Source organism: Phalaenopsis equestris, unplaced genomic scaffold (assembly GCF_001263595.1).
Source record: "Phalaenopsis equestris unplaced genomic scaffold, ASM126359v1 Scaffold001081, whole genome shotgun sequence".
Taxonomy (NCBI): domain Eukaryota; kingdom Viridiplantae; phylum Streptophyta; class Magnoliopsida; order Asparagales; family Orchidaceae; genus Phalaenopsis; species Phalaenopsis equestris.
The window spans coordinates 1,031,308-1,046,728 of NW_018165520.1; the positions used below are offsets into that span (position 1 = coordinate 1,031,308).

The window sequence follows — 15,421 nt, forward strand, 5'->3', positions numbered from 1 at the left end:
TTAAAAAAAATAAGGGATTTAAATACACAGCACTCAAAATTTTCATATTTAATCATCTCACATCATAATTGCAAATATCATATAAAAAGTAATACTTATTATCTCTTTTAAATAATTAAATCTATTATTTCATTAATAGGTAAAGTACTATACATGTAAAAATGATAGTTTAAATGTGAAATATATAAATAATAAATGTAATTTTCCCCAATAAAATATTAAACTTCAGGAAGCCTATTGTTGAATGGAAAAGCATTATATCAGGACTCCTAACGTAGAACTATGTTCGGAGTCCAATAAAATCACATCACCTGGCGGTGATAGAAAAAAAAATAAAATATTCCTAGTAACACAAAGGAACATTCCTCCTGTGTTACAAGTGTTATTGATGTGTTATTTTTTTATTATAATACCATAAATATTCGCAAAACACAATAACACATAAATAACATACAATAATACTTGAATAACACGGAATAACACAAGGGGGATATTCCTGTGTTATCCGGTCGATTTTTATTTTTTTTCTGTCACCGTCACGTGTCGTGATTTCATTAGACTCTGAATAATTTTCTATATTATGTTAAAAGTCTTGACAGAATATGCACTGAATAAGGTAGTTATCTGTTATTTATTAAATATTTTAAGTAGTGTTATTTAACATATATTTACTTAAATTTTCAATCGCACAACAACGCATAAGATATGATCATTTTTATTGTCTTTCTTGGTCCGTACTTCCTACTGTTCTATTTAAATGCAAATCACGCCGGATCAAAGGAGTAAACCCTTAATCAACCGAAATCATCATCTGTGGAAGCTGAAAGAGCAAAGAGTCGAGAGATTCGAAGCATAGAAGAAGAAAAATGGCGATGGATTTGGAAAGAGTTGTGCAGGAGGCGAGAGAGGCTTTTGAGAGCGGGGGAACGAGGAGTTACTTTTGGAGGAGATCACAGCTCAGAGCTCTTAAAGATCTCCTCCATGAAATGGAGACCGCCATTTGTGAAACCTTAAACCTCGACCTCGGAAAACACCGCGTCGAAGCTTACCGCGATGAGGTTTGTCTCATCCTCTTCTTCAACCTTACTTACCCCCATTTCATTTTTACTATCTCAGATCCTTCTTCTTCCCCCGCCCTATTTTCGTTCGCTTGTGAGTGATAGTGATTTCTTCTTCTGTTTTTTATTTAGGCTGGATTTTTAATTAAGTCGGTGGATTATGCTCTGCAAAATCTGAAGAAATGGATGAGTCCGGAAAAGGTTTGAGATTCTTTTATTGTTATTAGCAACTACTGTGCGATTTGGTACCGGATAACGAATGTAAATTTGATGATGGATTATCCTGATAGCCTTTTTTCGATCGGATTTGTGCAGGTTAGCGTCCCACTGATTGGCTTTCCGACCACTAGCGAGGTGGTGCCAGAGCCGCTCGGCGTTGTTCTGATCTTTGCTTCTTGGAATTTTCCCATAGGTTTTACTCTCCCCCTCTCCCCCTCTCCCCCTCTCTCCCCCTCTCCTTCTCTCTCCCCAAACTCTCTCTTCATGGCGCTCTCTTATCACAGCCGCACCGTGAAAAGCGCACGCAATAATTAGACAGAGGAGGGGGCAGGATTCAAACAAAAATATAAATGAATAGAGCTACCTATAGTAATAATAATCATCATCATCATTATATAGAACGAGATATATGTATGTGGGGCGAGGGCTATGCGCCTTTACCGTCACCGGCCCAGCACAATAAATTTTAATTTTTATAATATGCAAAAATTCTGAATTGTTTCACAGCCAGAATGCAGTGGCCGTCTCCGTCCTTCTTGGGTACTTCTTGGGTAGGTTTGTTTTTTTTTTTTTTTTTCAATGATTTTTGTTTTCTCGATCTATCGTGTTCAGGCTAAACCTTTGTTCGAACTTGAGCTTCATTTAAGTTTTTAGAATAAATAATAATTTATTAAATCTAAACAAATTATTTATTATATTCATTTCAAATGCCTTATACATGAAATTAAAATCCCATCAATCCACACCTTCGTACTTTTTTGATGTTGGACTGATGGTTTGTTTGGGGCAGATGTTGCTATTTGAATAAGCAGTTGTGAAGCTGCCGTAAAAAAAATTATTTTTCAAAAAGTCGCAGTAGCTATTATAAATTTATTTTATTTACAAAAAAGTCGGACCGCGATTTTGTGACTGCATCCACACTTTAATAGCTTATATTGAAAAAAATAATTTTCTACCACAGAAATTTCTAAAAAACAACAAAAAAGTAGTTACCCAAATATAACTTTAGAGACGACTTGAAAGTAAAGCAGAGAAAAAGTTATCGTAAAGAACATAAAACAAGCAGTAAAAAGCTTTTCAAGAACTTATGACGACTCTCTTTTCTGATTTTTCTTCTTTTTTTTTATTAGAATGTCTATATTTAGGTAAAAAGTTTATATTATATATTCTACTTTTTTATTTAGTAATATTTTTTTAGTTAGAATGCTATTCTAGGAAGATTATTATTACACACACACACTCACACACACATATATATATAATCATAAATTAAAATTATAACATATAAAAAGGAGTTTCTAGCCTTATTATGAGATATATTCTGAATTTTTTATTAGGTTTTTGATTAGTTTTAAAATTATTTTTTGTTAATAATATAAAAAATAGTTTAATTTTAAATAAAATTTTAAAACTTAAATTATATTTAAAATTTTAATCTCACTTAACTTAAATTATATTTAAAATTTTATTGGATTTTAAATCAATATCGAGCTTTATTCGAGCATCTTAACGAGCATATTCACAAATTCTAAATAATATTATTGACGATCATAAACAAATCGAGCAAAAATATGTTGAAGCTTCAATAATCAAGTATTTAAAAAAAATACAAAGTTTTTATTTTATTTTATTTTATTTTTATTATTTTTCTTTTGCAAAGCTTTGGCCAAGGATTTTTAAATTTTAATTAAAATTTTTATATATTAATTTTATGTTAAAATGAATTCTAATAATTTCTAAGGTTATTATGAAAACAAAAATGCAAATTATCACGAATTTATTATAAAATTTCTATAATATAAAATTTAAATAATCTTTTATGTATTGTACTTATATTTAATAAAAAAAATTAAAACCATCTGTTCTATTTAAAAAAAAATACTATAGAATGATTTAGTCTCAATGTACTAATGATAGCTTATTTATTTTGTTTTGCCTAGTGCATGGTTGATAAAAGGAAAAATTACAAGTAAACTCTTGTTGTAATTTTATTTTAGCATCTATTTAGCAACTTTTTGGCATATTTTTATAATTTATAAGTTAATATTTTAACACAAAAAAAAAAAAATTAAAATCGTTAGTGCTGATAATAAGATCAGATGAAAATATTGAGCGTATTTTTTAAATTAAAGTAAACTCTTTTTGTAAGTTTTTTTACTCAGAGCGGGCAAAAATATTCTAGCTTCGCCCTTGTATATATGGAGCTCATTTTCTGTGCGGACTCCTGAGGTAGCTCTACATGCGACAGATGTTATTCCTGAGTTATTTTCAGGTTATTTATGGGTTATTTTCAATAATCCCGAAATAACCCAAAAATAGACCGCATATTATTTCTGGGTTATTTCAAGATTATTGAAAATAACTTAGAAATAAACTGAAAATAACTCAGGAATAACCTCCGCCGCACGTAGAGCTACGTCAAGAGTCCGCACGGAAAAATTTCGGGTATATATGTAGCTTTTTTACTTTTATTTTATTATTATTATTATTTTTTTGTTTTGTATTTTGTTTGCAACCAAGGATGGCGGGGCATAAAAAATGTAGTGCAAGACCGTTAATATAAATTTTTGCTGTATTAGAAATGACACTATTTAGGATTATTGAATAGAAATAGTGGTGAGATGGAATAAGTTGAAATTTTTAAAATTAGTTGCAATGATAAGTTTTAGCTTATCAGTGTTAGTGATTTATACATTTTTCAAGTCAAATTTGATTACTCTTTGCAATTAGAAAACCTATATGGTATTAAAACTTGAAAAAATGACCAAAAATTTATTTACTTTGATACTAGAAATTCATTCCTTGAGAAAATTCTTCTTATGGGAGTAACATACATAATATAATCTTCACAAAATATCAGTGCTCCTCTTCTTTAAATGTGATTAATTTAAAATTTTTTAAGTGATCATTCATTAACTTTCTAAGTGTTTGTTGGATTTTTCTGTTGATTTTAATAGAGTATGAATATCTTATGGGCTTCTATAATAAATTTTTTTTCTTAAACTCATAATTTATTATTGTTACAAATAGACTCAGAAAGAGGGTTTGAAATCCCATGACAATCAAATATTGAGCAAAGAATTACTGATGAATAAAATGAATATCCAATCTAGATGTATCTTTTTGTTCTTCTTACAAAGAATTACTGATGAGCGAGAATGTAAAAAAATTATAATAAAATTTTTCATAACGTTGATTAGCTTTTAAATATTATGCATATTATTAATCTAATAATTTAATTAGTAAATGGAGTCACATAGCGGCTAAATAAGGTCAAAGTAGGTTCTTGTCCTTTGGTGAAACTTTATTTGATAGGATAGCTTATAGCAAAATGGATATAATGTCACATTGAATATTGACAAAAGTTGTCCAAATGAGCGAAGGTGATTGCTCCATGAAATAAGTCTAGTAATGGGAGTTCAAATACAATGATGAATATTTGGAATCATTGATTAGGCTATATGAGCTAGAAGGATCTAGAGATCCTCCATTTCATAGGTAAATTCTTAAATTTTAAATATCTTGAAAATAACCTTTATTAAAATTGCATTTTAAGAAAGGTAGGAATTATCAATTTTTGAAAAAAAAAAAAAAAAGTTAACTTTGAACTAAGAAGTGGGATATTGTTCACATAGATGATGGAAGCCATCTCCCATTTCATCCAAAGGAGATATGGCATCTTCATAATAAAATATTTTATTAAAAATAAATCTGACATACTTAATTTTCTGTAAGATTGAAAATCTTTCTTGAAAATGAGACTAGTGAAGAAAACTCAAATATTATATAATCCAACAGTGGTGGAACTATAATGGCATATTGTTTAAAACTTATTTTGTTATTAATGGAATTCTTATGAAGACAATGGACCTAACATTCTTTCAACAAAATGGAGTTAATAAAAGAATCAGCATGACTTAGAATGAAAGGATTTTTATCATAATACTACATAAGATTACAAAATATATTTTGATATGGCTAATGCGATAATCACGAGAACTTGTTTCATCAATTAAGTATCATTTATAGTTCTTGATTTTGGCCTTTTGAAGAATCATTTACCAAGAAAAGAGGCTTGTCTCGCAAAATTGAAATTTGTGTTGCTTTCTTGTATGCACACTTTGATCATAATTGAAGAGATAAACCAAGATCAAAATTTTTTTTGTAATGAAATTAACTTTTTTTGCTATAGATTTGGAAATATTGAAATCGTTAGGATGATCAAACCAGAAATACTACTTCAAAAAAAAAGTAAACATATTATTTCAATGAAACTACATAATGTTAATATTGATAAGAGTCTAGATACATCACTAAATAATCAAAATCAATATATGGTCAACACTCCCATGGTAAAATTTTCGAGATCACAATGAAATTCTAAGATTTGTATCTTTCCTCCTTTTTATATTATTTGTTGTTTGGTACTGTATGTAAATCTGAATGATATGAAAAAGTTTATAGGATAAAAATATATCTAAGTAGGAGCTAGACATTAAAATTGATGGATTCTTATTATAAAAATAGCACCTCAATATTGACTTAGCCACAAAAAATTAGGGAATCCAAAAAAAATAAATAGATTTGCAAAATAAAAGATGAGACCGCTAGTGAAAGTCTTTTGCTTAAGAAATCTGTTGCTTTTACTATTTGTGTGATAAACTAATAACTTATTAGTATGTATTTAATATCATTACTATAGAAGAATTGCATTTGGGGCTGATGAATATTAATATTATTTTTATTTTCATTGTGATCTGGATGAACACATATATGTAATTCAATCTAAATGTTTCTGCTAAAAGATATTTATAGTTTGGTGCTTTTATGGATAAATTGACCTTTGTAGGTGCAACATTGATCACTGTTACTGTATCAAAGGCACTATAAAAGATTGGATCGTTTTTTTTAGATGTTGATGGCAAAGAGCTGACAGTAAAAACATTAATGATGTGCAAAGATAATTGTCAAAGTAAATTAACATGAAAAACTTGGGGGAGCTAAGAAATTTTTTTTGAATAATAAATTAAAATAAATCAAAAAATTTTAAACATATCATAACCTTATTTATTGAAAATGTATTGCATGGGTTTGGTATGATGAAGTTTCACTTTTAAGTCATTTCAAGCTCTTAAAAGATCAACAAACAAAGATGGAGTGAGAAAGGTTTTATGGATTAAGTTTCTGTTATGCTAGTTACCCAACCCGTCTAGGCGGGACTGGTTGAGAACCAGCCGACCGACACAACTCAGTTGCCTAAGAGTTGACGGCTCAGCAGGGAGGGGAGGCACAACTGGGAGTAGCGATCGCAGTATCCAACAAATAAGAGAGGCCCATGAGGACTGTAATCACGTATTCAAGGAAGAGAAATTAAAGGGGGTTTTGGAGGGAAAATTTCAAGTAATAACCTAGGGATTGTTTAGGTTTTATTTTGGCTACAGTTTTCTTTCTTTTATGTTGTTCTTAGCGACGTTTAGGGTTTGTGGAGAAACGTTCTACTTCTGGAACAGTAGATCATCATTATATCTTACCTGTTTTCTTTGATTTTGGTAAGAGCAGCCCTCGTTTGAGTTGTTCTGCCTATCTATTGCAATTTCATTATTATTTGTTCGCTATTTTTGGCTTTGGATCGTATGACATTGGTGTCGAAGCAAGATCTTGGAGGGATGACAACAAAGAAAGTGGATGTGTTGGAAAGAAAAGTTGGGCAATTGGAGGACAGGTTTTCTTCCATAGAGAGCCGAATGGAGATGGATTTGAGAGCATTGGAGAAATGCGAGAGATGATGAAGAGGCTCATGGAGATGCAATCCAAGGCCATGCCAGCTGCTCAAGTAGAAAACCCTAACCGAGGGTTGATTAGGGAATTCTTGATTAGATCAAAAGAGATGGAGATCGAATGGGAAGTCATCATCTACACCAAAAGCATCTCTCTAGGACTCCTATAAAATGGGGAGTGGAGACTTCCAATGAAGGAGGATGGACCAAAAATTAAAGCAAGGATAGTGAAAGGGGCACAGAAGAGCACAAAGGAGGAAGAAGGGAATCAGGGGTGGGGTATGGTTATGACCAGAGGAGGGAGTTTCACCATAGATATATGGGGGGAAACACCAGAGGAAGAGGAAGTTAGGTTGGGGTGTCATTGTCAGAAAAACTGAAGATGCTGATCTTAGAAGAGGAAGATGTACATGGGTGGGTGTATCAGGTGGAGCTTTACTCTGCATTCAATGGGTTAACAGAGGAAGAGAAGCTGATGGTGGTGGGATTATGTTTGGAGGAAAAGGCTCTAGCGTTGTTTCAGTAGATGGAAGCAAGATATCCAATGCATTCGTGGGAAGACTTTAAGGATTAATTCATTGTTTTTCTGAGTCATTTAAGAAGGAGACCTACATGAGCAATTTTCTACTCTGACTTAGGAGGGGACGATCACTGACTACAAGGAGAAGTTCAGGCTTTTGTCAGAGTGGTTGAGAAGTATTTCTACAGTAGGAATGGAGAGGAACTTCTTGAAAGGTTTGAAGCCCCACATCTGAGCTGTCATTCAATTATTGAGACCACGTGAATTGAGGGAAATTATGGAAGATAAGAAACACGTGAAAAAACTAGCAAAGGCGAAAATATAGGAGAATTATATAATATTTTCTCAACAACCATGACACTGAGCAGATGGTGTCATTCAAAAAGAGGCGTTTGTCATGACTGGGCTCGGGACTTTGAATTAACTAAGACGGAACAAACAGTCTGATGATGGAAATTAAGTTTTTTTCATTATTATTTTCTATAACTAACTATTAATAAATGAACGAGCCACTAATCGAAATAAATTAAAACAGTATATTTAAATTTACCTTTGTTTTTCTGCATCTTCTATAAACATTATCCCTCCTATTGCTCATCTTTTAATTAAATTAACCTGAAAAGTTAGTTTAAAAATAACGATGAGCTAAACAAGTGAATATTCTTACTCGTAGACTACAGTAACACAAAAAAAAAATAGTAATATGCATGTCGATTAAGCTTTTAATAAATCAATATAAATATTTGATGATATTCAAAGAATCTTCCTATATCAATTATATATCAATATCATTATATAATTGTGCAATTATCACAGGAGTACCATCTAAAAATTGTACAAGTTAAAGTACTTCAAAATCAATATTATTTTTCTTATACGTGCATGTGTAATTTAGTGTCTCTTACTAGTAACATAAAAGATTGATTCCATCATAGTCAGTCATGCACATACAAACAATCAACATAAACATATCATTTATGAGCTTATCACAATCAATTCAACATATTATATATATCATATACCAACGCATGATAGTAAGTAATTATAAATATTCATAACAATGTAACAAATAAATAAAAGAATATCTCAATCAGAAACAAGATTGTCATTAATCAGAATATCTCAATGATTATGTTATCGCTATGACGAAAAGTATGCCCCAGATCATCGTTCCAAGGAGCGCCCTTCAACTCCTTTTAGTTTAGGGAGATAAATGATGAGGAATCGGAGGAGGATGCGGTGGAGGAGGAGGAGCATCTGCACTTGGATGTAGCGGGAGTGTCTCTCAATTCACTGGTAGAATTTACTCTGAATCACACCATGAAGGTGAGAGGCTTGATCGGGAAACAACCGATTGCGGTGTTAGTGAATAGTGGGGCCACACATAACTTTATTTCAAATTAGGTCGTGGATCTGTTAGGGTTGGAGCTGGTGACTACAATGAGCTTCAACATCATGTCTGGGACAGGGAATGTGGAGAAAAGTCGGGGAATTTGCTAGGGGTTGGTTTTGATAATACATGGCGTACAAGTGGTGGAGGACTTACGCCCCTTGGACTTGGGCAGAACAGGTGTGATTCTAGGGATGAATTCGCTACAGACTCATGAGGAGATGAAAGTGGATTGGAAATCCCTAAATATGAAATTCTAAGTGCAGGGTAGGAAGGTGATGCTGAGAGGAGATGCTAGTTTTTACAAAGCATGGTCTCACTCAAAACCATGGTCAAGTCAATACGGGGAGCAGGAACTTGGTTGAGTTGCAGAGCATTGAGGAAGTCCGAGATCTTGAGTTGGCAGAGTTTTTTGAAGGGATCCAATAGCTCCTACAATAGTTTACAAACATCTTTCAGCAGCCAAGTGGCTTACCACCCTTGAGAGAGCACGAGCATACCACTATATTCAATGTCAGACCATATCGTTATCCTCAGATTTAGAAGAATGAGATAGAGATGTTGATTCAAGAGATGCTTGAGGCTGGGATTATCAAACCTAGTCCTGTTGGTGAAAAAGAAAGATGATAGCTGGAGTTTTTGCATGGATTATCGGGCGTTGAATAAGGAGACGGTGTTGCCCCTTCAGATGTCAACATCTCTATCAATTATAACCGTTATAATTGTATCATCACTTCTCGATTTTAGTAGACCATTTGTGGTAGAGACAGATGCATCAGTGTACGAATTGGGAGTAATATTCGTGCATAACCAACAACCGATTGCTTACTCCAGCTAGGTGCTCATCGCTAGGGTGAGGCTCAAATCAGTATACGAGCAAGATGTCACGAACAAAAAGCCTCACATCGGCTAGGTGTAGGGCCAAAAAACAGTATTTAAGTCATGGACTACCCACCCCCTAAGAGCCCTTTTGGGAGGTGACAAATGGTATGAGAGCAGATTAGTGTCTGTCAGGTGTGTGGACTCTCCATGGTCCGGTGGGACCCTCGGTGGAGCCAATCCGTGACGAGGGCGTCACATGATTGGGCGAAGGAGAATGTCACGAACAAAAAGTCTCACATTGGCTAGGTGTTGGGCCGAAAAGCACTATTTAAGTCATGAGTTGCCCACCACCCCTAAGAGTTCTTTTGGGAGGTGACAGAGAGCTGATGGCTATTGTCTTAGCCATTTAGAAGTGGTGTCCCTACCTCTTGGGAAGACACTTTATTGTCAGAACAAATCAGGTAAAAGAGCTTGAAATACCTGTTGGAGCAGAAGAGGTATCTGAGGAACATCAGAGGTGGCTATCCAAGTTGTTGGGATTTAATTTCGAGATTCAGTACCGACCAAGGTTGGAGAATAAAGTTGCAGTTGCCCTGTCGAGGAAGGTGAAGGATCCCAATAGATAGCCATATTGGTACCCTTGGTCCTCGATTGGGAAGCGCTGAGGTGGGAGAGCGAGGAAAATGAAGAATTTAGGAAGATACGGGCAGAGTTGTTATATGATCCAAACAGTCATCCAAGATATCCAATGAGGGGACAACTGCTACTCTACTAGGGATGATTCATGTTAGCAAGGGCTCTCTAAACTATTATAGCAGTTTCACAAAAGTACAATCGGGAAGCATCCCAGGGTGCAAAAGACATACAACCGTCTGTTGACAAAGCTATACTAAGTGAGAATGTATAGAGAAGTAGAAGACATGGTGGTGCGGTGCGATGTGTGCCAGCGACACAAATACTTGATCATCGTTCCAAGCGGGTTGTTACAACCATTAGCATTACCAGAGAAGGCTTGGGAAGAAGGGACAATGATTTCATAGATGGGGTGCCATGATTAGAAGGGTTTACAGTGTGCTGGTGGTAGTGGATTGCCTAAGCAAGTATGCACATTTCATTCCATGATGACACATTTACATTGCAGTCTCAGTCACTACAGAGTTCATATGAGAAGTGGTTTGTTTGCACAGAGTCCCAGAATCGATTGTATCAAATAGCGACAAGATGTTCCTCAACCAATTTTGGAAGGAGCTGTTCAGGTTACAAGGAACAATCCTCAAGAGAAACACAACATATCATCCTCAGACCGATGATCAAACGAAAGTGGTCAAGCAGAGTGTGGTCATCCCCAGTGTAATAAATGTTCTAGACATGAGAGAGAGATGTAATTTGTAAAGACAGCTGTGTGGTACAAGCAGAGAACTTAAGCTTTGGGAGTTGTGCAGGTTTTTAGAAAGTGGTCAAGCAGAGTGTGGTACACCTAAATGCTTGATTTTGGCAGGTTTTTAGAAAGCAGGTGTATGCAAGTAGGCTAGCTGATGTGTGGACATGAGAACTTAAGCTTTGGGAGTTGTTTGCGTGTGAAAGTAAACACAGAGAGGCGAAATAGGTACACATACATGGTGCAATCATTGAACTAGTATGGAATTCTATATTGCCATGTGGTTAAGCCAACAATGTCAATTGTTGATGGAAGGATGCAGATTTCTCACTGCTTGCTTCGAATGAGAAAGGCTTTCAATGGCACTTTTATTGCTGTAGGAGGATATGATAGAGATAAAGGAAATAATGCGGTGACTGAGATTTATACTGATTTAGTGTCTTATGGGCGGCTGTTCTTAGCTAATCCAGATTTGTCAAGAAGATTTGAGTTGAATTCTCCTCTCAACAAATACAACAGATTCACCTCCTACACGCTGGACCCTGTTGTCAGTCATACAGATTACCCTTTTGTTGATGACTGATAATATTTTCATTATTTTGAATAAGAAAGTGGATTTTATGTGACTTTGGACGAAGAAAAGTGGAGTGAATGAAGGTTTCCAGTTTCCAAAAAAATAAATAAAAATAAATGAAAAAACTTCTGTTTTATTGATCGTGCAATGAGTCAATATATCAACATAATATTGGGGCTGTGTGTGCCGATGAGTGTTTGAATATAAGCATCTTCCTAAAGCATGATGAGCAAATGGCTAAGCACATGCATGGAGATGAGTAGTATTTGTCGATGCCAATGACACTTTTTCCCAAATGATGTTTCTTTCCATAAAAATGGCAAAATGAACAGCAACAATGACTGAAAAATAATTTAATGTGCTGATGTTACAAATGGACTTTATGGGGAAATGGTGACTTACCAATATTTAATAGAAAATGACAAATAAATGTATGATTTTGACTTAAAACAATGTTCCAGGCTTGATGTTGATAAAATTGAGGCAAAATTTTTATTATTTGAAATAATTATGTACTTATTGAGTACTCAGAAAAATAGTTTTTTAATTATATGAATTAAATTTTGATGAAAATGAAACCTGATTTTATACAATAGCAAAATTTAATCTTTAGGACTTAAAAATGGTTTCTTTGTTATTTTATTTTCAGATTCTTAATGTGGATTTTGAATGATGTGGGCTAAGAGCAAATTTTTTTGTTTGCAAATTATCACTTTACAGTACTAACTATTCGTAGTATCTATTTTTAAGCTTTTGCTTATCATTCTTGAGGCTTTGGTAATCATCTAACTCCATTATATACTTAAATATCTAAAAGCATTCTATGCACTCAAAAATAGAATCTTGACCTTGAGTTTTGTAGATTGAACCTCATAGCAAGCACTCCACGCTCATGCAGTGAACCTTCATAATCATCATCTACATTACCGTAGTTGCTACTAAATTGATTACATTTATTTATATTTAACCAATATTGAGATACACATAGATGCATATTTAACATTCGTTTTAAATAATATGCCACCTAGTACTCACAAGTAAATCACATAGATCTCAAGTATCGCTACATACACAACTCGCTTAAAGCTGATACTTTCTAGCGCCTCAAAATAAAAGGACTAGAAAGTCCTATTAGTAAACTTATAAAAGTCGTATCTATGGATAAATTATGTCTCTACAAAATGTTTATTATCCTTTGCAACTAATGAAAAGTGGCGCCACATGAAGAAATGTTCAAGCACTACAATTAATGATGCACATAAAAATGTGTCTTCTTAAAGTGGGACAACAACAACAAGCCTTTATCCCACTAAGTGTGGTCGGCTAGATGAATCCTTTTACTCTATTTTGTTCTACTCAGTTATACTTTAATTTAATTCTAATAAATTAATATCATTTTTATACAACATGCCTAAGTCATTTTAGGTCTACCTTTATCTATCTTAACATAAGTCAAATCTAAAGCATCTACTCTCCTAGCTGGGTCATCAAATGGTCGACGTTTAATGTGACTAAACCATCTAAGACAACTCTCTCTAATCTTGTCTGTCACTGCAACTACACTAGCCCTTTCACGGATAGATTCTATTCACATTTTGCAAAGTGAGAGATTATTGAAATTATGGAGTGAAATTTTTACATAATAAAATCTATATAAAATATGATTAAATCTTATCTTTACATACAAATATTTAATTATTCCATATTTTATGAGATATGAAGTGTTTCAGAGATCTTTTATTAACTTAAAGATCTTTAGAGGCTTTTTATTAACTTTGAGAGTTGTGAGATCTTTTGTTGATTTTATATGATCTTATAATATCTCATGATATTCTATACTAAATTATATATCCTCCAACCCATTTTTTTTAGTCATTATACATAGAGCCTTTGATACTAAATAAGATGCAATGGAGAAAAATGATTCATGTAGCCGACCCCACGTAGTGTGACTAAGGCTTTGTTGTTGTTGTTTGTATTATAAATAGAGCCTTAGAATGAATGGTTTAACTTCTCACAACCTAGATAAATAGAGAGAAATGGGAGGGGCTATCAATTTAAAGAGAGAGAATAATTTTTTTTATATGTGCTTGCAAGGAGCGGACTATAAATTCAACAAGAATATGATGCGTTATTAGTTTTGGTTCTAGCAAAATGATAATCTTTTATCATAATAAACAGAAACTTTAATTTTAACTTACACGTCAGATAAGGAAATAAAATTACTAGTCTTATTCTCTATATATGAATATTATGTTTTCAGCATATTGCTGCTTCCTTTCTCAGTTATTGTAAAATATAAAATGAAATCTTTATCCTTATCTCCAACTTTATAAGAGATAAATCTTTAGAGTATACCTCCTTTGAAGTTTAGTGGATTGTTTGATCTCTATGCATTGTTGACAAATGTTCATCTCAATAAATCATATAAATTTTGTCTATGTGATTGTATTTGTGTATTTGTTATGTTTCATTTCTTATTCACATTTGTTTAATTCGTTTCAATTATCATAGAACCTAATGCTATTGATGTTTGATGAAGATGGTAACCACATTGCCAACATTGGGTCATCCTGAAAATTATACATTTAATTCATAGGAGTTTAGTTATAATATTTTTGTCCAATATCTTTTTCTAAGCTACTCGCTACTCTGCATCATCTTTTCTTACCACCTTCAACCACATCATACATTGCACGTAGCAAAAGCTTTTTTTGCTAATATTTTTTTAAAACTTATGTATCTGATATAATCTGGAGCAAAAATTGCACGATTCTCCACAGAAATTAGGGCAAAACAAATTTCTTATTTCAATAATTCTAACAATTCAATGAGAATACAAACATAAGCACATACAATTCGAGGGGTAAGCGATCTCTCCCAATTCCTACAATTCGAGAGGTAGGAAATCTCTCCCAAAACCTAAACCTAAGGTTTACAATTCAATCTCATACACAAACCTAACCCTACTCATAACAAGTCTATTTATACCCAACAATAATAATAATAATAAACTCAAGTGCCCCGTAGACGTAAAAAGACAAATTTTCCCATAGGTTGGACTCTGTCTTAACAGTATCTTAACCATTAAAATTATATGTTGTAAGTGGAGAATTTGATCTTGGTATGGTTTTATTTGGTCAAGGGGGTGGAGGGCATGCAAAAAGTTCAAACCTATAACATTAATACATAAATGCACGCACGCTCGTGCACACATTGTCGGTCAACTTTTTCTTCGATTGATTTATTTGAAAAAATATGATATATGAAAATAATTTTTGAGATTTAATTTAAATATAAAAGATATATAGTTTGGGTTTTGAAAGCAGTATGTTTTAATTTTTGAAAAATGAGACCAAATTGATCTCATTAGTCTGATAGTTTGCAAAATCGTGCCTGATACCGCAAATACTACACCTTCCCGAGAGATAAGTGTAGACCTCAGCGATAGACCCAATCCTGCAAACTAAGAGATTTGTGACATCCGTTTGGTCTGCGAACTTTTTTTATATATGACCGACAAATTCCCCTATTTAATACAAAGATTAAATAGGGTTTATTTTACCTGGGCTCCAAGTCCCCTATAGAGGCAAGCCCCTATAGTTAATTACATCCCAAATGACGGGAGTCACTTGAGAAAACTCTCGATAATGATCAATGGTTCTAGTCTTCAAGAATTCAAG

At 33.4% G+C, this 15,421-nt stretch overlaps 1 protein-coding gene across 1 annotated transcript in view; it reads left to right on the forward strand.

Annotated features, from left to right (window-relative positions):
* Positions 1-714: 714 nt before the first annotated feature.
* LOC110033057 (aldehyde dehydrogenase family 3 member F1-like) overlaps positions 715-15,421 on the forward strand; it is a 41,927-nt gene continuing 27,220 nt past the window's right edge. The window contains exons 1-3 of the mRNA XM_020736912.1: positions 715-1,058; positions 1,191-1,259; positions 1,374-1,470. Coding sequence (XP_020592571.1) covers positions 867-1,058; positions 1,191-1,259; positions 1,374-1,470 — 358 coding nt within the window. The 5' untranslated portion in view covers positions 715-866. The remainder of the gene's footprint in view (positions 1,059-1,190; positions 1,260-1,373; positions 1,471-15,421) is intronic.